The sequence below is a fragment of the Pelobates fuscus genome, chromosome 13 (assembly GCF_036172605.1).
Source record: "Pelobates fuscus isolate aPelFus1 chromosome 13, aPelFus1.pri, whole genome shotgun sequence".
Lineage (NCBI taxonomy): Eukaryota > Metazoa > Chordata > Amphibia > Anura > Pelobatidae > Pelobates > Pelobates fuscus.
In genome coordinates, this window is record NC_086329.1 from 14,565,850 (window position 1) to 14,590,850 (window position 25,001).

The following is a 25,001-nucleotide window of genomic DNA, read 5'->3' on the forward strand; positions in this document are numbered from 1 at the left end:
AAAAAAAATAAATAATAATAATAATTTGTGGCCTAAAAACTGAAGCCTTAATTGATTGTTTCATTGGGAAAGATGCGTTATCAAGCAAACGCACATGCTGCTTGTTAGAGCGCTGGCCATTTAGCCCCTATTGTCAATATATCACACATACAGTGCCACATGACCTATTTGAACCGTTCTTTCTGGATTGCTACACTCAACACTCACAGCCTATGATGGTTGTACCCATAGAAATGTTTTTGCAACCTTGTTGCACTATTGCTTAGATAAAACTAGAACTATTGTTAAAGGACCACTATAGTGTCAGGAAAACAAACTTTTTCCTGGCACTATATAATCCTTAGGCCCCCCTCCCGCTGTGCTGAAGGGGTTAAAACAAGAGCCGCGCGTACATTATAAACGCTTATAGGAAAGCATTTCCCATTGCTTTCCTATGGACATTCTGCGTGCTCAATGCGAATTTCGCATTGAGCGTCGCGGAAGCGCCTCTAGCGGCTGTTAGGAAGACTGCCACTAGAGGCTGGATTAACCCTGCCATGTAAACATAGCAGTTTCTCTGAAACTGCTATGTTTATATCTGAAGGGTTAAAACCTGGGGGACCTGGCACCCAGAACACTTCATTGAGCTGAAGTGGTCTGGGTGGCTATAGTGGTCCTTTAACATATGCTTATATAAACGAGATCTACCTAGTAATGTAGGATGAAACCATGCTCGAGTATTCCAACTTCAGGAAATCACTATACTCTTTTTGTGCTGTTTAATAAAAAAAATGAAGGCAAAAAGAAACCAGTTTGAATCAGTATTGGAGAGTAGATGGCAATCAGACGGTGATTCAACAAGCTGATACCCCATATATAAACAATGCTATCCTTGTTTATTCTACTGTGAACGAAAAAAATCCACACATTGACAAACTAGTACAGACTCTAACAAAACCACTTGAAGCAAAAAAGATAATCCTATATTGTCACTGTAAAGAAAACTTTACTGGTGTAGGCAACATCTCTGTTCTGAATGGGAGATGTCTTGTACTTTGTAGTGTCCTGTTAACAAGCAGGTTATCATTTTATTATACCCCGTAGATGCTAGTTTTTTGGGAGGGAATTGGGTTTAATTTTTTGTAATTTTTTTAACCTGTTAACATATTCTAAACTTTCTTTAAAAAAAATAATAAAAAAAAAAAATCTTCCATCCCCATGATGCGTTTTCCAATTCTCTATAGTGTTTAACACAGGTTCCCATAATGATGCCATTATGTATTAGCATTGATTTTATAACAGTTTATCATATAAATTAATAACCCAGGTTAAACACACATACTTTATTTATTTTTTTGTATTTATCATATTTATTCAAAAAGTTTCAACAAATACATAAAATCACATTTGTTTATCCCATATAGCCTCATCGCTCCAAGTGCATCATACTTATAACAATAGATAATGTCATATATTAATATACTCATACAATATAAATGATGGTATCTATCAAATTATATATAAACATAAAAAAAAACACTTTATATGCATACAACTAAAACTTTGAAAAGTGCATTTATAAATAAATGTTTAAAAAAATCTGATTTTTCTTTTAATCTGTTTTTTTTTTTTTTTTTTTTTTTTTTTTTGCACCAAGGGAAAGTGTCTGTATTAGAGCAGAACACTTTCTGCTAAATCACCCCAATATATTGTAGTTTGTCTAATGTTTAACCCCTTAAGGACACATGACGTGTGTGACACGTCATGATTCCATTTTATTCCAGAAGTTTGGTCCTTAAGGGGTTAAACAAAGCATAATATATGTATTTAAATGTAATAAATAAAAGTTGCTACATGAACATTTGGAGAATCCATGGTCTGAGTTGCTACACAAGAGTACAGGTTAGATTGGTCACCTTCTACTTCTCCAACTGAAAGTGGATACATTTTTTTTTTTTTTTAATAAATACCTTCTTGCAATACGTTATCTTTTGTAATAATGTTTTGATTGAAATGTATTTTAGGTGATGAACTCTTGATTGATCGAGTGACTCATGCTGGAGTGATCAACCCGGATGACCAGTGGACACCCCTACCTTTAAACGGACACGTAGCCCACTTTGACCTGAAGATTAGAGTCCGATGCGATGAGAACTATTATGGCTCTATGTGTAACAAATTATGTAGACCGAGGGATGACTTTGTTGGACATTACACTTGTGATCATAATGGAAACAAGGCCTGCATGGAAGGATGGATGGGGGAAGAGTGTAAGCAAGGTACAGTGTCTAAAACTTTTTTTTTTTTTTTTATTCTTTAATTTATTAAATGGGCCCTTTATCTGTCAAAGGAACACTGACCTTTGTTTCCAGTAGACGGTGGCTTTGGAACTGGTCAATTATAACTTTCTATTAGATCTGATACATTGTGTGGGTGACTTGGACTGTGTAGGGAGATGGACCCAAGTATCGACCAGATGGAGGAACGGAAGAACTGGAGCCCAGAAACCATTGCAATTCACATAATAACATCAGAAACATTTTCATTTTTTTTAAATCCATATTCAATGCTTTATAAGACTCCATTACAAAGGCTCGCGCTCTCTCTCTCTCTCTCTCCATTTGTAAAATTGTTTTTGGTTTCCTTCTGTTACAAGACAGGTTTTCAAATTGCTCTCCTGCTGTCTTTAGGGGGTTGCTCTGCTGATTAATATGTAACTTGGACAGCATCCGATGTTGGATTGTTTTTGCTGAAAGCTGTAGTATGACCAAAAGACTAACTGCCCAACCTCTCTCTCTGGAAATCCTTATGCTCCATATTCTGGTTTCCCTTCATCCTGTTACAGTACAGCAGCTATGTAACAAACGCCAAAGGAAAACTGGCTTCCCCAGACCTATACATCATTTTGTCCAGGGTATATGCATTGCACAGAATTCCTAAAAGACTTTCAGGAATCTCTTGGCTCGGAATACAGAAACTGTACGCCTGACCCAAGTGCTTTCATTTGTGAAAAAACATGCCATGTCTGATATTTAGAATTTTTGTTACACAAGCCTTTTCCTCCACTAATAATAATCTTCTATGGTTTCTGGGAGTTGTAGTTTAGCTGTTAAGCGGAGAATGGAAGTACGACTCCCAAAAAACCTTTATGTGCACTGCTTATAAATAAGTGTCCCAGTAATGGGCGTTACGGGTGATGTCACCCCATGTGCAGCTTTCATGTATAGCATGAATGCCCTGGTTTCCTTTTGTGCAGCACAAATATATTCAATTCTGTGGACCCCTGAGAAAAATCCAGCGATAAGCAACCCGGGGTGACTGATGCTGTACGAGTAAGGGATAGGCAACCTTTAGCGCCTCAAATGTTGTAGACCAAGTCTTCCCTGAGGCATTGCCATAGTGTAATAGCATTATGGGAGATGTAGTCCTTAACCTGCAGTGCCGAAGGTTGCTTACCCCTACATCTAGCACAATGTCTACTTAGTTAACATTTTATAGATGATATAATGCAGCATCTCTTTAAAGCAGAACTGTTAATATGCTTATGTAACAACTTTCATTTTATACGAGGATATAGTTTAGTAAATCCTTTAATTTTTGTATTGTCGCTTACATCACTTTCTTCTTCTTTTTTTTTTCTTAGCTGTTTGCAAGCAAGGATGTGATTTACTGCATGGGGGATGCACCGTGCCAGGAGAATGCAAGTAAGCGCTGCCTTTATTGCGATTGTGAGAACGGCTTGATTGTATTTATACGATCCTTTCCTTTGCAAACAATGAATGCTGCTAAAAAAAAAAAAACCTTTAGTCCCATATATTGTGCCCAGTAAAGACTCTTTAAAGTGGGATGCTATCTGCTCAGGCTTTGTATTTTATTATTTTTGTGTCATGAAGACATATTCCGAGCTTTCTAACTGGGATTCTTGGAAATCTGCCATGTTTCACTTACTAGGTAAAAACAAAGGCTGCTTTGAATTCAATGGGGGAAAATAAAAGGAAGAGGGATAGGTGTGAGTCCAGATCTTGGTGCCAATTATCTGACTTGCACTGTAAACTCCAGCTCCAGTTTAATTCATGGTGGTCTTAGAAATTCCAAGTCCTTTCTCTTGTGAATGCAGCGAATGTCTCTTACAATATTGTATAAATCTATTTTATTAAATTAATCTGCTTACATTGAATACGGTTATTTGTGAGATTTGTGGGTTGTTGTTTTTTTTGCCTGTTTGTTATCCAGTTTTGTGGTTGGCATCATTGGTTCCGTATGAGAAGGAGTTAGCTGTTCTGCATGCTCATTAGTTCTGTCTGTCTCTTCCCATGGAATTCCAAGCAGGTTAAATCCTGAATCCAATGAGCACCTAATGCAAGTATTCTGTTCAGACCGTTAAAACATAGGAAATAATGGACCTCTTCTAGTGTTGTTTTATATTTTTTACATGGTTAAGTTCATGGTTTTCTTCACTGTGTTTGGAATTCTTATTTTTATGTTTGTGTTTTTTATTTTATTTTTTCAATATAGACACCGTCCATTTTTCTTTCCTGCAAACCGCTTTATTAAGAGCTGGCTCTGAATTCTGCATTTGTCTTCAGTGATACCATTATCAGTGGTATTTTAGCATAAACATTGGAAACGGTGTTCCACGCTGTGCACTCCATAGTCCATAGCTTCTTCCTAATGCATAACCATGGCATTACTTATCCTAATACCTAACCACTTACCAAGACACAGCTTAGTTACCTGGCAACTCCCATTAATCCTGGACATGGTGAATAAACTGTTCTGTGTTGTACTAGAAAGCCAGAATATAACCTTGTTTTGGAACCCTCCATGCTGAATATTGTGCTTCTTGGTCTTTCTGTTCCGTCCAGGATTTTATTTGACACTTCCCTCCTATTAAACACTCCGGACACAGAAATGTTTAAACTGTAGAGTAAAAAAGAAAAATGAAAAACCTGTCTGGGCTCTGCATGTACCCTGAACTGCATGTACCACACACTATGCTGATTTGCATATTTTTGTGTTCTATCTATTCAGCGAATGTCTGTAAATTAGATTAACCACAAGTAAGAGTTTTATTGCATCTTAAAATCTATGGGATTTATTTATAGTGAAATATCTTGCCCCGAACAATGTCACTAACTTGAATTAATCTAGCTTTATTTTAGAAATGATATATAGTTTACTCGGGGAAACCGTTTAGGCCCATTTTAGAGGACTGTTTGTGTGTCTGTAGTAATAATCGTTTATGCTTTTAAGAGCCATCAACATTTTTGACCTCCGTCAGTAGTTTAAAGATCCAATTTCTTGTTTAAAAATGTTTTTGTCCGGATAGCTTTTTCGGTTTAACTCTTTCTGAACCTGGAGTTCCAGAACACCATCAATGATCAAAGAGTCCTTATCCTTCCTAGAGTCCTATCATGTTTGAAAAGCTACTGCTTTGACAGCAAATTTCAGCAACGGCCCTTTCATCTCCGAGATGGTGCCGAGTTCTTCCTTTTCATTGTTGTAAATACCTGATTAACATCTGACAGTCGCCGGCCTAACGTGGAGATATTGACTGTTTATCTCTGCAAAGTGTGTGGGAGATGTGTGGATACGTATGAATTTATATGCGAATGGCTCTGCTGGCATAAAGTCTAGAAGTGTTGCAGTAGCTTACTTGTATCTGGTGGATATATGTATACGTTACTGTAGCTGACTTGTAAAATGTTCTAAATAAAGTTGCCAATTCTTTTCAGTGTTCAACTCTGTCAGCAGATTGCCAGTTGGTTGTTGTAAGGGAGTAAATCGTTGGTGTCTGTTATACAGGGAGTAAATCGTTGGTGTCTGTTATACCGGGAGAATAGGAGTGGTTACCAGATAGCTATGTATTCTACATCAATCATTCTCCACTGATAGCACAGGTTATCCTACCCGTGGTTCACTTAAATCAGTAGTTCCTAACCCATAGGTCAAAACTATCTAGAATTCTTTATTAATTGAGACAGGAACATAGTACTTGTCTTGCTTCAGGCAATTTCAACAATAGATTATTGTAAAAGCTCAGTGGAGGCCGTATTAAAACGTGTCTAATAAAACTGTATTGCAAAGTTAATTCTGCTATAATTTATCTGACTTTTTATAGAATGGGTACTGGCGATATTGAATTGAAGAGTCAGCCAAACTAATACCATGTACGTGATCTGTGTTTATGTCAAGGGATAAAGAACAACGAAGTTTGAGCTTCCTTACTCAAATCATGTACACATTTACAATTTATGGTGTATTTTAGCGAAGGTTCTTGGCTCACGTGAGATGTCCTTTGTACCATGTTATCAACGTCCCTCACAATGGCGTGGCTCCGGTTTCTTGCTCAATCAGTAGAGTGGCTCTCTGTAATGTGTGCTTGGTTGGTAGGAGATAGAGTAAAAGTATGGTCGAAGTTCAAACTGCTTAAAAAGGAATGGACTATTGTTTATGGTTGCTATGCTATAACCTGTGCATCTCACGTTTACTTTGCACATAATTGAAATTGCCAAACACAAACCAGCTCTGCCTGGTCTAGGTTCACAAACCCATAGGGGATAATGACTGTACAGTATTGGGCTTCCTCTGAATCCGCACTCTGAGTGGGAGACCCCTTCCTGAGACAGTACAGAATGAAGATAATTTTCAAATAAAATGCGTATTTTTGTATGTTATCCTAGACGAAATGGCGAGTGAACTCTTAAATATTTACGATTTACAAACGTGAATTAATTTTATAGTGAAATCAGTGTTTGTAGTTAACCTTCTGGCCTTTATCAGGCATGTTTATTACCGATACCAACTCTATATTTTTTTTTCCCCCATGCCCTCATTCTTTTGGATTAGAATTCTTTAAGTAGTTGTTTTTAAGTGTTTGTACACACTTGTACATGTGGTAGTTATTTAATTTCTTTCTTAAGAATCATGCCTCCATTTCACCATACATCTTCATTCAAGAGAAACATCCATTCATTAAACCCACAGGTCACTAGTCTGGCTCAAACTGAGAATGTTAACATTGTGAAAATGTGTTTTTTTTTTTTTTTTTTTTTTTTTTTAACTCTTCGACTCTGCATTTAAACATGCATGTGACCATTGATGATTTACCTAAACTTGTTAAACTCTGGTTCTAAATAGGACTAAGTTGCTTGGCAACTGTACGCCACATACGTTTCATGCGAAGAATATAGTTGGTACTCGACTAGCACAGCGATTCTGAGTCCAGAGTTAACCTTTTGATATAAAAATTCTGGTTCCTGAGCCCAGTATTATCTGACTTACCAGGGGTTCTTTCACTAATTCAAGGCTTGGTGATGTGTATTTTATTTATTTAATTTTATTTTTGTGTGTTCCTGTAACCTAAACCATGTCAAGCTGAAATGTAATGGTACTTGTATATCTATAGTTTATCATAGAATTTTAGTTATTTACAAAGTGACATATTTTTAGGGGAAATTTAAAGTCAACTTTGTGATGATCTCCTGTTTGCCTGTTTTTGACTTCATTCCAAACAATTCTCACTTTAGTGATTAAAACCCGGTCCATGTTTTCAACAGAAAATCAAAGGACAGTCTGACCTAGCACATGGCACCCCCCTAACTCGAAGTTCTTTTTCTAAAACATCGGGACCTCTAGTAATGGATTCATTGGGTATTGCCAGTCCTGGGATAAGAGTTGATAGAAATAAGTTATATGGGTGTTTTTTGCTTAATCATGTTTCCAGTGTAACTATTATTATTTTTATTTTTTTATTTTATTTTTTAAATCGTATTTACCCGCATTAGGAAAGCATTTTACATAAACCAATTTTCAGCAAATTTGTTCTGTTGAGAACTCTGCTGCATGTTATCGTTGTATAATGGTTTTCATGAATAATTGATATGTGTGCATGTGTAGGAAACTCTGGAATTTATATCTTATTTAGTTTTAAATATTTATTTATAAGTGAAGGCTGTGCCTGCCAAGAAAGCCATTTATTGAGGTCTTAAATGGTAAATAATGGGATATATATTTGTGTTTAGTATGTGCATGTTTTTGCAGAGTTCGAATACAATGGCTTTTTTTATTTTTTAAATTTATTTTTATAGACTAATTTAATTGTGGAAAGAATTGGCACTGCATGTAGAGTTGGTTCTCCACATTTTATACTTTAGAGAGGTAATGTGCTAAAATTGCAATAAATAGATGCTGAAATAAAAGGCCCTTCTCTTACTTGCAATGTCCAGATTTGCTGGCTTCAAGAGGGACCAGAGCATATCCACTTTTCCGACTATCGCGATTATTTCCAATTACTGTAATGCTGTGCTGCACAGGGTAGATTCAGCAATAGTAGCTTTGTTAATGAAAACCCATAAATGGAGATATTTGGTCAGGTAGATCTTAACTCCCAGACAGATCATATTAACTGATATTTGTAGGTGCATTTATATTGTGACTGAAGTTATCCATCTCTAGATCTGTCATTCATCTACAGCCTAGCAAAACAAACCCCAGAGAACTTAAAATACAGCTCTACTGGTTTGTAAGGATTTTGTTTGTGTTTTGTGCACCTATAAGCCTGAAATGTCCCTTTTAAACTGTTTGCATCTTCGTGTCGCTCCTCCACCTCCACTGACACAATAACCTGTCTTGGCCAATTAACTTCTCAGTAAGAATTTGTAGATGTTGCATTCTACCATTCATCTGGCATTTAACCAGATACAAGCATCTAACTTGGTAATCTTGTTTGCAAGTCTGTCTATGAACTTCAGCCATTCATATGCTTATTGTTACAAGTTCTGTTGAGCTGTGTTTTAGACATTGTGTGAGCACTCTCTTTGACTGGATATTGTGTATAGTGGCATGGTATTGATGAAACGTGCACCAGTAGAGTTCTCGAAGCTCTCCACCCTCGTGCAAAGCTTTAGCTCCAAACCAATTAAAAGTTACTAATGATTCAATCTGAAGAAACATTGTAATATATGTGATTCAATAAACATTCGCTGTGACAATGGCTACAATCCTTAACCGTGTTTTTTGTTGTTCTATCATTATTTATTTGTTCTATGGCTTTCTCATGTTCTCTCAATATTACCCCTTTTTATTGGAAACCCTATGCCAGTTTCCCATGATTCTTTCTTGGGTAATTGTAATATCTGTATGGAATGCTGCATGGGAGCGAATTCATGGGAAATATTGCATTATTTTATGATTTCACTTCTGTTTGTAGCACTTGGCAACCAACCTGGCTTTCTAGGTTGGTGCCAGGAACGTGGTGCAACCATAGGCGACTGTGTGAAAAACTCAACCTAGGTGCAAACTGTAACATGCAATTGGTGGCTAATGCCCAGAATTGATTCTCTATTTATAGTGTCTCTCACATTTATTAATATTGTCATTTCACACATTGTGTTGGGTTTATTTTATGTGGTTTGGTTTTCGTCAATTCAAATTTGCATTTATAATATTTTCAATTTGATTTATATGGGCATGGCAATTTTGTTGTAGATCAATATATATTTTTGTTTGTTTTTCTTCTGCCACCACACCCTCTTCTGGACTCTGGTCAGTGTTGGTCATCCCAACCCTATATCTTAGTCTCCCCTTTTCTTAAAGCTCAGGAGTTTGGTGTGGCTATGAAGCTCAGTGATACACATTTAGTTTGTGAATAAGAGAGGGATTTGGGCCCTAATGTCCTTTTCTTGATTCTCCATATTGGTGTGTCTGAGTGTATAAAAGAGCTCCAACGCAATATGTCTTTAGGGAGGACACTATAAACACCAAAACAACCTTTGTTTAAATTCTGGTTCTGGTGTATTGACCAATCGGATCATTCTATATGTCTGATTAAAGTTTATTTACAAAACCGTATACAAGAACTTCTAAAGTAAACACATGGTGCTGTCACATCTGATTGCAAATGAAACCATTCTTTTTCACAGAGGCTGTGTGTGTCATTGCTAGGGCTGCATAAACAGAATCAAAAGGGATTTAAATCCGGTTAATGGCAGAGAATGGAACTAAAATTGCTTCATTAAGCAAAACTACATTTTTCTTAATTACAAGAAATCTGTGTAAATAAGATACATTTGTTATAAATTACATTTCAGTTGTATAAATTGTTATTAGTGGGCCAGTTACATTTATCAGAAGAACCCCACCACTGGCCAGCCACACCCCCCTAAAATAAAGTGCTCCTCTTTGTCCATTGAAATTGTTGGGAGGTGTGGGTGCTATATCTAGGTTTGTGTGAAACTAAAAAAGATCAGTGGCGTTTTGTCTGCCTCTTTCGTCCAGTGCTTCCTTCCCATGTTTCATTCAGTGTGTGTTTTTCCTGTGTTGGTGGGCCAGCTGTTCTTGGATGCGATTTAAAGAATTACCTTGTGCAGCAATGAGATTGTCTGTCTTTGAGCCTCATCCTCTGTTTTGCAAGGTCACCGTATCCTACACATAACAATTGCTTTGGTGCAGACATAGAATTTCGGAGCCTGATAAGGTTTCCTTGGCGACCCACATGCTATTTGTTTAGATTTCCATGCCACATTGACTGTATTCTGACATTTAATGTACTTAGTCAAAAGACTTTTGTTCACAGTGCTCTGATCAAGAAGTCAGTTTAGGTCTTTCCCCAAAGATATTTAATGTTCTAATTGAATCTGTTCCCTGTTTCATTCCCTGTTTTGCAGTTTTATGGAGTTAAACTTAACCATGTTTAACAAGTACAGTGTGTGTTCGTTCAGAAACTTTCAAAATCTTGTGTTTATTTAAAGCTCTAAGCAACTCTAGCACCTCTTACATTTCTCTCCTGATTCATAGATATGCCCCCTTCTCCTGTCCGCTGCTTGCACCCTTACTGCTAACTCTCGCTTCCAGTATTTCTCGTGGGCGGCCCTTCTTTTGGAACAGCCTGCCTACCCCCATCAGACTCTCCCCTAGTCTTCAATTGTTTAAGAAGTCCCTCAAAACACATCTGTTCAGAAATGATTATGGACTTCTAGAGTAACTTATCTATAAAATCTGTCTCTTGCTCTCCTAAAGAACCATACTCCACTCTCTCCTCCAGCTATGCTACTTTCCCACCTTATTTGGTGGCTGTCACCCTTGCTGCCCTGTTGTGTAATTTGTACCCCACCTCCTCTAGACTGTACGCTTGTTTGAGCAGAGCCCTCATCTACCTATTGTTCCTGTGCCACTGTGTAATTGTCTCATGTATTGTAACTTTACCCCCTTTCATAATATTGTAAAGTGCTGCGGAATTAGTTGGCGTTATATAAATACCAATAATATTAATAATTTGTTTGTATTGTTAGTCCGATGGAAAACGTATGCGTGTGTGTAGAGAAAAGAAAAAAATTAACCTATATAAAATGTTTATTTCTCTCCTTCTCCCTCACCCCACAAAATGAAAAATCCTAACTAAAATGGGTGCCCATTGTTTAAATTGTAGGCAGAAAGTATGTCACATGGGCCGTATCACACTTGACAGCTGGAGTATTGCAGGTAGCCTCCCCTGTGGTGGTACATAATTGGAATACAGTGAATAATTTGAGAAATGAAACCAAATTATATTTGTATTGACCTCGACCTGGAAACCAAGATCTCTGACATTTCCAGGTTTGCTAACGTACTCCGCACATTTCCCCTTCCCATTCACACAGTGAGCAGGTCAAAGGGAATTCCAGGTCAATTCCTCTACATTTTGTATATATTTCTACAAGAATCTAGTTGTAATTTTAATGATTTGGAAAATACCGAGAGGAGATCTGTAAGCACTCAAATACTATTGCCTTATTTGTTAATCGTTTAAGCTGTCCTTCCCTGACATCTGATACAGTTTGCCATAGAATTTGTGTAAATAGTTAATTTTATTTTTTACATTTCCCATACGGAAATAGAAGTTCAAGCTGCTGCATCACCTGTAAAATTAGGATTGAACAGACTTCCTGTGATACAGGAAGTCTTGATTTGTTCTTCCTAGATAATGTTCGTGAAACCGGATATAAAGCGTAGTGATTCTGGGATACATAAACACTGTGTCTCTCTCCAAAACGGCATTTCATATCTAACCAGCATGTGAAACCGGGTAGAAAAGAAATCTAAAATAATGGCTTTATTACTAGAATTGAAAAGGGTTTTTGAGATTCACTCACCAGAAGTTAACTTTTAATCCCTTAAATAAAAAAAATAATTATAAAAGCATTGTCGTTTTTATTTTATTTATTTTTTCTTGCAATTATTTCAGTTCCAGATTTCATTTCTTGCTTTATTAAATTACTGTTGTGTTCTGCATTTGAAACATCTCTGTACTTTCTCTTTAAAATAGAAGGATAGACCCTGTACTGTTTGACTCTCGAAGCTGGGAATCCAGTTTTTAAAATCACGGCATAAATGCATAACGCTCATTGTATGGAAAAGCTTCCTAAAATAACCCTGTGAAAATTGACAAGACAGCTGTATCTGCACCCACCCCCAGGTCTTGAAATAACACTTCTATGCTCTAGAACAACAAATTGGCTAACCTCTCATCAGCCGTTTGCCCAAAAGCATGTTCAAAAATCTATGCAAATTGCGCACGTTACTTTTTTTTTTTTTTGTCCTTTTCCGTTACTTGCAATTGCCGATGGGGCGCACGTTTTCATAAATAGGTCATGTTGGTTCTTTAACACCTCATGGTGTGTCTATCTGGGAATGGGCTGGATATTGTCTGTGTTAGTCTCTGGTGTCCTACAGTGCTTCATTTGTCAATTACAGACTGAAGATGACAAAAATGATTTGCGACTCTAGAACTACAGGTCTCCATAATTCTATATAACCTATAGTGCTCTCTGTTCGACAACTCTGAACTTCTATTTAAAATCCACTTTGAATTCTCAATGTTATCATGGAAGCAGTTGCACTCTGTGATTGCAGTTGTAGCTTGTCATTTTGTTGTAGTGATTTTCATGTTTCTTCAGGAACCGAGCTATAGATTCAGCAACTGTGTCCATGGACCAATGTGAACGAGTCCGTTAAAGGAGATGGGGGACGTGCTCTGCACACACCCTGATGTGTTTGTTGCCATATTGCCATCGGGGTGTTTTGTTATTTGTTAAAAATTCAATTGTGTGAAGGCAGACCTGGATAGGGTGATATCTTGCAACATGTTATCTCTACAAACTATTGCGGTTTGTGTGATGATCTCATCTGACTGATTCTATCTCCAATCTTATTTTAATAAACTAGGTTCTCCGTATCTATGACAGAAAGTTTAAACTTTACAAAGGAATGTTTTATACCTTCGTAGCACTCTGCAGGTTACTTATTCTATGTTTAACTGACATGTATTCTTTCTCTTCCTAGGTGTCATTATGGCTGGCAAGGACAATACTGCACCGAGTGCGTTCCGTATCCTGGCTGTATACATGGCAGCTGTCGTGGGCCTTGGCAGTGTAACTGTGAGACCAACTGGGGTGGTCTGCTCTGCAACAAAGGTATATCGTCCACATCTTGCCTTTTCAATTTGTGTTTCTGCAGAGAGTAGCTTTCCTCTTGCACATCCCCAATGGCCTTCACATTCAGCAAGTGGTGGAATGCTTTGATTTAGAAGTGTGGCCCAATTCCCTTTGCTTCAGAGGCCAGGTCACGTAAAAGTTACCAATATCCACTTGCAGAAAATGCATTGTGTTAAAGACTGCAGGCTAGGCAGGTCAAACAGGCTATTTTTAGGGAATCCCCTGTGAGTTTGGTGCTCTTTTAGAGGGCAGTTTTAATTTAGTCTAGCAAATTGGATCTCATGCTATCGGCATCTTTAAAGGCCTGTTGCTTTAACCTCTTTCTACACAAGTGGCGTGAAACACATTGCAAAGGCAAGCCCCCAGCAGCTCGCGTACGACAATGTGAAGCATTTGTCAACCTTTCCTCACTCGACTATTATCATTCGCTGTTGCTTTTTGTGCACACATGAAAAAGAACAAGGTGCCAGACCAACCCGTGATGATAACTTGAGGTCAGCATGGTGTAACCAGAGCAATTTTAAAAGCAGGAAACTAGTGCAAGGCTGACAGTTGAAAGCTATTTGTGGATGGATTCACATTTCTGTTGAACATATTTAAATGGTTTTTAAACCTGTTTAACTGCCGTCATATCTGCTCAGAAATTGTTTAGAGCAGCAGAGGGGTATGCAACATATTTATAGTGAAGCTGATTTTGTCTACGCTCCTGGTTCTACTGGGTAGCATCAGTCTGAGCTAGCTGGAAAGTTACCAGTTTTCCATGGACGCCTTAATAGATCTATGTCATGTGTGGTATCCTTCAAAAATGCCACCGTTAAAACACAGTATAAGAAACGCGTAAAGTGTCACTTGAGCCACCCCATGATTCAGATGCGTCACAATACTTTTAATAATAGAAGCGTTTTTTTAATCTCCATTTTAATTGGGGTGTACCAACGCTCGTAATATTGTTGACTAAACCGATATTCTGCTTTCCCCTGGGTAAGAGTGATGGGAGTTATGGTTGGTTCTTTCCAGTGTCCACATTAAGTGGTACATCTCAAAGTGCCGATCCCTGATGAACTGTGGATCACAGGAATGATGTATGTCCTTGTAGGATGAACTCTTTGCCTTGTAATTTTTATTTATTTTTTCCAAATTTTATATCCTTTTGTGTTTATTTCAAAGATCTAAACTTCTGCGGAACACATCGTCCATGTTTAAATGGTGGAACATGCATGAATGCCGAGCCAGACAAATATCATTGCATTTGTCCAGAAGGCTACTTGGGAAAGAACTGTGAAATTGGTAGGTTCCTGTCTATTGCTATACCTATTTTTTTTATTTCTTCCGTAATTGTTTTATTGAATTTTTTGCATACTTTGCACACAATTTTAATAACCTGTTCTAATAAATAATGGTGAGATTCCCACTGTTTCTTGCCTTCAATATTTACACAATTTGATTGACCTTTTCCTGCAGCTCAGTACGCTGTGCAAGAGAACACTTTTTGGGTGTGATGACCCGATTATCACAATTCATTTTTTTAAAATTTGTTTTACTACAATGTGTTTTTTATTTATTTATTTTTTTTAAATCTAAAACTGATATTAAATCATATATTCATGTCTCTGTAGAATGGTTATTTAAAAATATTAGGGTTGGATATATGTTGATGTACCACATTAAAGGGACAATCCAGACCTGAATAACTGATGCTGATTTCCCTGTTGATGTTTTACTCGTTGCAAATCAAAAAAATAAAATTTTAATATTAAATGCAAAATTCATCTTGTTTTTATTTACTTTATTTAAGCCGAGCATGCATGTGCTTCCAATCCTTGTGCTAACGATGGTGTCTGCCATGAAGTCTCCTCTGGCTTTGAGTGTCATTGTCCACCAGGTTGGACTGGACCAACTTGCGCAATTGGTAGGTTATTTTTGTATTTATTTGTATTTTGTTTATAGTTTGACTTCTGTATGATTATTTTCATGATGGAGTTTTAACACGCTTTTTTGTGTTTTCCTTTCTTGTTCTGCAGACATTGATGAATGCGCATCTAACCCTTGTGCACGTGGTGGGATATGTAAAGATCTTATCAATGGCTTTGAGTGCATTTGCCCCCCACAGTGGGTAGGAACTACATGTCAGCTTGGTAAGACACAAACCCAATCCAGCCACTCTGTATTACAAATTGGTTAATGCATTTCATAACTGTGAACACACAAGGTATTTGAAATGTTAGCTGAGATAAGTCAGGTGATCACCCGAGGGGAAACTCCTATGACTTAATTCTTTTAAACCTACAAGAGTCTAGTCTAGTCCAGTCCTAGATGCAGTTATGTATATCTTAATGGTTTTGATTTTTTACCCTCCCCCTCATAATCCATACTTGTCTGGTTGTTTGTTTTTTTGTTCGTTGATGTTAAAGCTGGCCTATCACCAGAAAATAACACTTTGTCACTACAGAGTAAAATATTGTATTTATTTCGAAGACTGTTTTACCAGCAAATATATTGATCTCATGTAACTTCTATATGTTCTAGTCAACTGTTTGAATGCATTGACTGTCCGTTAGAGGGGCATTATATGCTTTAAAATGATTTATTCTAATTCAACTAGGTAAATAACTTGTTTTGCCCAATAGGTTCTTGTCTCTTCATCAGTCCCTTGCAAATTTTACAGCTGCACAACTGCAGTGTGGGGTAGGGGGTAGGGAGGGCACAGTGCATTGCATCATCATTGTACATACCTGCTCTATGCAGAGAGACTGAATGGGCTGTATTGAAGCAATTACTTCATTCAATCAAGAAGCGTAATGGCATACTATAGTGCCAGGAAAACAAAATTGTATTCCTGGCACTATAGTTCCCTCTGCCTCCCCCCGCCACGGTGAGTAAAGGGGTAAAAACACTTACCTGTTCTCAGCGCTGAGGAACATTGCTGATGTCCCTCAATGAGCGGGCGCTAATGGGCATGCACAGTGAGTGCCGTGCACGCATTGGGCCTCCCCATAGGAAAGCATTTAATCAATGCTTTCCTACCCGGAAATGGCTAATGCTGGATGTTCTCATACAGAGCATGAGGATGTCCTGTGTCAGTTATTGGACCAAAAGTCAGATAACATCCAGAAAGCTCCTCTAGTGGCAGTCTGGTAGACCGCCACTGGAGGCAGACTTAGTGCTGCAATGTAAACCTTGCACTTTCTCTGGAACCCAGCACCAAGTGCAATAGGGACCCTGCACCCAGACAACTTCAATGAGCTAAAGTAATCTGGGTACCTATCGGGTCTCTTTAACCCCTTAAGGACACATGACATATGTGACATGTCATGATTCCCTTTTATTCCAGAAGTTTGGTCCTTAAGGGGTTAAATGAAGCCGCACAAATATCTTCGCTATTATTTTGTTTTATGGATGGAACGGATTACCAGGTGACTGCTGAGGACAGACCGTATGATTGACAGCTGGAAGTAGTGCTCATATAGACCGCTATGGGAGCACCGGGGTCAGAAAGAGGGTTTCAGATACTAATTTAGCGAAAGCTCACAATGGGTGCTGCAAATCCTGGAGAATGCATAAAACACAGTAACATAAAAGGAGTGTGCACAATCTATAATCTCTTTTCTTTTGGCATTAATGGGATGCATTAAATAAACGGGGGTCCAATACATCGTGTCTCTTTAATGACTGCTGAGCATCTATGCCTATACTATACGGTTTTCTTATTTTAGTGTCCATTCCTTTCTCTGGTGATAGGTCTGCTTTAACCGCTATAAATTTAAATCGGTGGTGGGAACATTGTCCTGGTTTGAAGGAATACAATCTGTGAACTAATGCATTTTAAATGAAGGTCTTGTTCAGTTTGTGAGTTACGGTACTACCATTAACCTAGCATGAAACTGCAAGCGGCCAGTATGTTTCATCACGGGCATGCGGGTGTGTACAGCTTGCATGGGACTCTAATGGTGATGGGGGCGCTGCCATATGATCTGTTGGTGTTTTTATTTGGTGCTGGGGAAATCTTAATTTGTGTTTTTGCTTGTTTTTGTTTTGCTTGTTTTTGTTTGTCCTTCATAAGTCTTCTTTTGTCTTGTTTCACAGATGCTAATGAGTGTGAGGGGAAACCCTGTCTTAATGCTTATTCTTGCAGAAATCTGATTGGTGGATATTACTGTGACTGCATTCCAGGATGGGCGGGACTAAATTGTCATATCAGTTAGTATTTAATGGTTTATAAAAAAGATTCCAGCACTCTATCAGAACTAGAACTGCACATTGATTCAGTGGCTCTGTTGGAGAATGCCTCCTTTTTAATGCTCTTTACAGAAGCTGCTCTGTGTTCTCTGAAGTGAATTTCCACTTTTTTGTTTTTTTTTTATAAACTTTTGTTTTTAACTTGCTGTAATTATTTTATTAGAATTGTTTCTATATAGATGTGTTCTCTAAGAATGTTTGTTTTATTGCAGATGTCAATGAGTGCCACGGGCAATGTCAAAATAAGGGCATATGCAAGGTGGGTCGTGTTGCCTGCTCTTATCTGTATCTTCTGGGTGTACTGTGTATCTGTCACTTTATATTACATATAAAGACATTTAAAGCCCCCCATCTATATTGCCATCACTGGTGATATAACAATCTTCCAGAATTATAGCAGTTTATAAAATGTATGTCTCTCTGACGTGAAAATAAAAATTCTACCTTTTACTAATCGGTGATCTAAATCATTTGTAAATGTTACTGGAAATATTTGATCTTGATTGAAACAGGGATGTAGCATCTTTGCATTCACTTTTAATTGACATGCACAATGTAAACTTTTTTTTTTTGTGTAGCAGACCTAATGTCCCTTAATACGAGATGGGCATAGTTTAACCCCTTAAGGACACATGACGTGTGTGACACGTCATGATTCCCTTTTATTCCAGAAGTTTGGTCCTTAAGGGGTTAAAGGTTATGGCTTACCAAAGCATTGCATTATGCTCAATGCACTCCTATATGGATGCTGACCTATTTAAAAAAAAAAAAAATCATGCTTTTTGAACCTGGGACATTTCATATAGACATGAATGACTGCCATATATTTTAAAAAGCTCCACTGTCCCCAGATCACATCTTACATTTTTAAAAGGATGTTCTGGAGTTAAACGGGGGAGTGGGTTCTAGCTGATGCTGTATAGCTGGAACTAATAAAGCCGTGATGGAGTGTATGCATGAAAAGGACTTGTCCAATCTTGTAAATGTAAAGCTTTATAAAAATCTGCCTCCCTTAGGTAAAACAGAATGGATATCGCTGCTTCTGCCCTCGTGGTTTTGTTGGCAAGAACTGTGAGAGAGAAGTGAACGAGTGTTCCAGCAATCCCTGTCTAAACGGAGGGGTCTGCATTGACGAAATCAATAGGTTCCATTGCAGTTGTCCCTCTGGATATGCCGGGGCCACGTGTGAGGTGAGTGCTGCCTCTGCAGATCTTGCTTCCAGTCATGTGTATCTTGTGTAAAGTCTGGTTTTGTTTGTGTGTTTGTAGGATCTGTGCTTTGGGGGTCTTGGTTTTAATCCCCTCTGTGATCTGTTAGAAGTGGCCATATCGCTGCAGAAGATTGAATGGGTTTTACCAGCATTGCTTGTTTGCTGGTCTATATTGGAATATTCCAAAGACATAACTTGCTAATTCAAACATTAACTGTAGTGTTGTGAGGACCTGTATCATTTCTTCATCTTTCATTTGATATTGGGACCTGACCATAGCACAATGAAAACAAGAGACATTCCAAAGTCCGTTCCTGTTCCATCAGTAGGATCCCAGCCAAACAGTGTTTATTAGATCACACTTTTTGATGTGAATACAGAGGGCATTTTTATTGATCGTTTTGGACATCTCTGTGTCCAGTTTTCCAGTCTTAGAAAAAGTATTTTAAAGTTATGTCACTTGATGCCATGCACCTGAACTGGAGTTATGGTTATCATTTCAGATCATGACCGCGATTGATTAATTTTGAATAATCTACCACCCTCGGAGATCTTGAGATGTGAACACCCCTTCAGAGATTCATAACAAGGGGGGGGGATATGTAATTCATTGTCACTTTGTCTGTAGCAGCTCCTCTACCGCTTTAAAGTATTTTATTTTGTTGTCGAAGATCAAGGAGTTTGCCGAAAATCCATATGAATTGAAGGAAGTTTAGACCACTTTGTCTATATCCTTACAACTAACCATTAAACTTGAACTGGGACGGGAAACTTTGCTACAAAAGGAAACAAATGAGTGCAACTGATAGGAGACATCTAAGGAAAATACAGCTTTTCTCACCACCTTTGTTAGACTTCAGTCTTAACATGCTTCATTGAAATTAAATCTTAGCTGATCCTGTCCTTGAGTCGTCTGACACTGCAGTCAATTTAATTTTTCTCCCCTAACCCAGAGCAACATGTTTCTTTAACTTCAATCAGAAAGTATACATGCTTCTACAAATGATAAATTCCATTCTAGAATTCTTTAAGACAGACAGAGCTGTTGCTAAGCTTCTTGCTGTACACTAAATATTTGTTACTCTATAACATTACGTTTAATAAAAAAAATTTAGGGGGAGATTTTTTTAAATTATTATTTTTATTTTTAACGCTAGGAGTTTTTCCCATGTGAATGCTGGACTATTATTCCTTTTTTATTTATCCAACGGAGACTCGCAAAGCCACAGTTGTCTATGAAATATATTTTTATATCGAGATAATATGCACACTTAAATATAAAATAAGAGTATAATCCCATTTCGATTTACTTGCATACAAAATATGTCTTGATTAGGAGTCCAGTACTTCCATAGACACTATGAGCCCTTCTTGATATTTTGTAGAGCGTTTCCCAATTACGCTGTCCGGTGTATATCGTATCACTATAAAAAGCACTATGCAAAACGTTTAGCCAACCATCACAGTTTTGGGCATGGAGTTGACAGTTGTCCTTAAGTAAGTGGAATGAAAGATCACAGTAATGAAAAGGCTAGAAAAGTTGCCAGTGTTTTGTACTTTGGACAATGTTTCCGAGTGACTATACATTTATACAAATGGCTATAAACTGCTCTCCGGCTAAAATGAAGAGAACATTCAATGAGGCTTGAAGGAAGGAGAGATAAGGGTTCCTTACAATACGAAAAATGCTCTGCCTTGAGAGGTTCCTTTATCAGATTCAGCAAATATCTTTACAAAAACGGTCTGGTTGCTTTTTTGGCAAAGCATGATATGATAAACTATAACAGCGAATGTGTGGATTCTGACATGGTGAAATCTGATTATTACTTTGGAGTTCAGAAATTCCCCCCCCCCCACCCCAATTTTTTTGGTACGATTGGAAATCACTTCATGTTGTCCTTCTTTGATCGATGGCAAAAACCGAAAGTTAATCTTGATGGTTGAAAAGTAAAGGGCACTTCATTGGATTCCTGATGTTATTCCGTCCCTATATTTAAGAAGAGTTTTGAGGTGTATAAATTAAATAAATTCAGAAATGCACAGCATTGCATTTATCTCTATCCAGAGTGTGCCTCAACTCTAGCTCCCTGTTAAACATTGTTCTGCACCTTTTTAATATATATATATCTCTCAAAAAAGCTTTACACTTGAATGCATAAAGACACACCGCCCTCCCCCCCCCCCCCCCCCCCAAAAAAAAAAAAACTTACAAAAAGTATCTTTATGGAGGCAGAGCTCATCAGTAACAATGTATGTGCAGGCCAAGTTTATGTCTTTGTTTTTTTTTTTTCTTTTGTTTTTTTCCCTCTGGGTTCTCCAAGTGAGCGCTTACATTTTCTTATTTTTGATACCTATAGAACACTATTGAGTTCCTAAGTGCACGTGGTCTGGGACATGGTGCTGTCATTTTTTTAAAAAAGGTTTAGTTATTATTGATTTGCAGCTTAAACTGGTGCATTAGGATGATCTAATGGTGGTAGTCTACATGCTGGTCATTGTTATATGTGAGTTACTCTTGTGGGAGTCTCTGTGTATTTATTTATTTTGTATAAAATATTTGACCTGGAAGGATACATAGTTTTCTTGTTTTGTATAAAATACATTGTTACATATACAATTAAGTAATGGGTGTAGTTGCTTTATGATTGATGGTAGATTGAATAACCTGCCACAGTCGGAAATCCTAAAAACATTGACATCAACGTGCCGAGCTCTTAAAGGGAAAACCTGCTCAACTAACGTGTTCATTGATTAGTTACTGTATTTATCCGGGTTGGGCCACAATATTTTTAAAGCTGGTCTGTCACTGTCAGAGGTGCTCACATCCTCTAGCCTCTAGCGTTGCAAAGCAGCATGTATTTACCCTTAAGGCTGTTCTGGGCTAAAGAATAATTAGTGAGGGTTAAGACTTTAACACTCTGGCAGCCATCTTGAAATGTACTTATCCCCAAAACAGGAGCTTATTTAAATATATTCACCTGTTTAAATAATGAAACAAAGGAATGGGTCACAAAAGTCCCAGTTTTGGATTTATTAAGGTTTTTTGGGGGGTGGAAGGTTGCGGAACAATGCTTTGAGCCATTTAACAGTTTGTAAAATGCTTTGTCAAATAGATAAGCTTTTATTTATTTTCGATCTTTTCATTTGGCGTTCCAGGGATGCGTGATATTTGAGTTGTTTACACGACCACCAAATAGTGTGAGGTAGCCACACCAAAAGGAAACTTATGTCAGACAGGGGACAAGGAAGCTCTTGTCGTTTCCTTGTTTCACAAAGATTTACACGTACAGGATATCATTGCAAACAAAGCTAGTATCTTTGGGAATAAAGGACTCTCAACACGAAAAAACACGAAAATTGGTGTCGTTTAAATTATTTTTGCTCTGTGTTTTGACATTTCTTGGCTGCATGATGTCATTTTTCTAATTACAGGAATGTACATAATTATAATGTAAAAAATGAGTGATGTGCTTTACTGCCTGGACAGGATTCACGCTCTGTTTATTTTATATAGTTCCAAATGTCTTTACTTGCTGTGCGCAAGTTTACACCCAGCCCTCTGACCCTTTGTCCTATGTTGGATCAAGAGTGCAAAACGTTGTCGGGATTGAATAGGATTCAACCAGTTTCAAGACTGGAGATAGATCTTTGTATATTCTAAGTATTACAACAAACACAGGAACTCGCGGGCGGGGGGCGCTGGGGGGAGGTTATTAAAAAAAAAAAAATATATATATATATTACACACAGTCCAGTTTTTTTTCAATTCTTTATTTGTCAAGTCATGCACATATTTGGTACAGAAGAAAGCATTGTACTGATCACGTCAAGCATACAGGGAGGCATATCAAGATGGTTATACACCGATATCAAGATGGATATTCATAGATAACTGTTAGAGTTACATTACAAGATATGTACATTCGGTTCTTCAGGTTAGCTTTGGTAGTGCTGTCGCTAGTACATAGTTATAGTATCGTAGTATGGTGACTTAGGGTTGCTGCTTATCCGTATTTTGGCGTTCTGTACCTATGCCTCGGTCGAAGGTGCTGAAGTTGAGGCACAAATTTTATTTTTATTACATGAAGAGAAATATAGGGGGGTGAGAGGGGAGGGGTGGGGGGAGGTACGATAGGAGGAGGAGGGGTGGGTCTGCTGTTGGCAGTTGGAGTTACTGCTATCTGTCTCTGTATGCATGTAAAGCTCCTCAGTTTATGTGTGTGTAAGTTTGTCGTTTAGTGGTTAGAGTAGTCTTCCCAGGGTTCCCAGGTTTTGAGAAATAAGGGATAGGTGTCTCTGAGTTGAGCTGTGAGTTTGTCCATGAGGTGGGCTTCTTTTATGTTACTAATCACTCTGTCCATTGGGGGTAGGTCGGTGTGCAACCATGTCTTTGCCATGGCTCGTCTGGCAGCTAAATTTATTTTGTTAAAGAGTTTTTTTGTTCCCTGTGTGTCATGGCATCTAATGGTACACAGTCCAGTTTTGTGTCCCTTTTTACAATGAATATTTCAGCCATACTATTGTAGCTTCTTAAGGGCCAGGTTAAATTTCCGCACAGTAGAGGACATCCGTGCAGGTGGACTGCCAAAACTTGTTTTTAGAAGACTCCAGTTTATTATTAACAGTGTTGGCAGTTGGGCTGTTTTACATCAGAGAGGTGCCAAACAGAGCCCTTAACGGTGTATTTGAGCTGCTCAATTTTGAATTCTTTTGATGTTCTAGCAACCAGCTGATTGGTAGCCGTGTCTTGCCAACACGTTTGCATTTTAATCTTTTTAAAATTGATTTGGTAGCAGTCACCCTGACCACGACAGACGTTTTGTGTGTGTGTGTCCGTCCTGGAAGAAAAGGTTTTATTTGTATAAGGGAAAGACTGATATTGCACAGCTCATAAAATTAAATTATCAGCCATCTGCCTCTACTGGGTATTTTATTTATTTTTATTAGTTTGGTTATTGTGGAATTTGCATAATCCTACTTGGCTTTGCCAAACTATGGCCTCACTTTAATGGTGTATCGGTTTCAGCTTTACAAATTATTTAATATTTGTGGATAAACTTCTAAAAAAAACTTTCTTTTGAAAAGTCCTAAATTAATAAAATAAAATAAAATAAAAATGTATCAAAATATTCCAAAATGTAAAACATTTCACAATGTTTAATAATTTGGAAAGCTTAAAATATATTGAATATAGGCCTATGGCCCTGGTCTTCTGTTCAGTTAGAATGCACCTACAATGTGTAAAGGCGTTATGCGAACTAATAACTCGTAGAATTAAAACTTGATTAAGTCCCACACGGCTTTGCTGTTTTTCTTATGTGTTTTGTGTTTTTTTTTTTTTTTTTATGTTAAAAAAAATAATTTTTTTAGATTTTTATATTTATTTATTTTGTTGGGGGAGATGTATCAAAGTTTATGACTTGGTTGTGTCTGGTTTCAATAAATGCAAGGAAGACAAGTTGAAGCCCATCTATTAAGATTGACTGCCATAAAAGGATATCACTGCATACAAGTTTACATGGGTCTAACATTTGTTTAAGTTGGGCATTTTTGTCCTAATGGCTGCAGACAGACATTCAACCTGAGGCTGCAACATTTGTAAATTGCAAAGAAATGCTGAATTTAAAGTGTAAAATTGCATAAATAATGTAAAGCAAATGTATGGCATTTTCAGATTGTTAGTGGGTTTTTTTTTTTCCTCTTATTTTGATTTAAAAACTACTGTTAGATTTTTGGAAAATGCTCGTTTTTTTTTTGTTTTGTTTTTTTTAATAGAAACCTATGCAGTCAATATGTAGTGACTTTGCTGTCAGCAACCAAATATGCCTCAGATGTTTGAACTTCGCAGTGTGCAGAGCTGTAGGACTTCCATATAATCATAGACCAACTGTGATTCATTTGTAGTGTTTTATCTGTGTTTTGTTTAGGAGATTATGCTTTTTTTTTTTTTTTTTTTTTGTGCAATTAGAATAAAAACACATGTTTATAGAAGTTTAATATATTTGTTACAAGTGCTGTTTAATTTTAAGACCAACGGTACAGTACAAGACGACAAAACTCTTAAAATAAATAAATGTAAATGCTCCCATCAATGCTTTAATACA

At 37.5% G+C, this 25,001-nt stretch overlaps 1 protein-coding gene across 3 annotated transcripts in view; it reads left to right on the forward strand.

The window, feature by feature from the left end:
• Positions 1-25,001, forward strand: part of JAG2 (jagged canonical Notch ligand 2) — a 76,821-nt gene that overhangs the window by 39,896 nt on the left and 11,924 nt on the right. For 2 of the 3 annotated variants that reach the window (XM_063440171.1, XM_063440172.1), the window contains exons 4-12: positions 2,004-2,258; positions 3,623-3,683; positions 13,300-13,430; positions 14,619-14,738; positions 15,247-15,360; positions 15,473-15,586; positions 17,535-17,648; positions 17,900-17,946; positions 18,704-18,877. In XM_063440171.1, coding sequence (XP_063296241.1) covers positions 2,004-2,258; positions 3,623-3,683; positions 13,300-13,430; positions 14,619-14,738; positions 15,247-15,360; positions 15,473-15,586; positions 17,535-17,648; positions 17,900-17,946; positions 18,704-18,877 — 1,130 coding nt within the window. The remainder of the gene's footprint in view (positions 1-2,003; positions 2,259-3,622; positions 3,684-13,299; positions 13,431-14,618; positions 14,739-15,246; positions 15,361-15,472; positions 15,587-17,534; positions 17,649-17,899; positions 17,947-18,703; positions 18,878-25,001) is intronic. The other variant, XM_063440173.1, reaches the window with a different exon arrangement.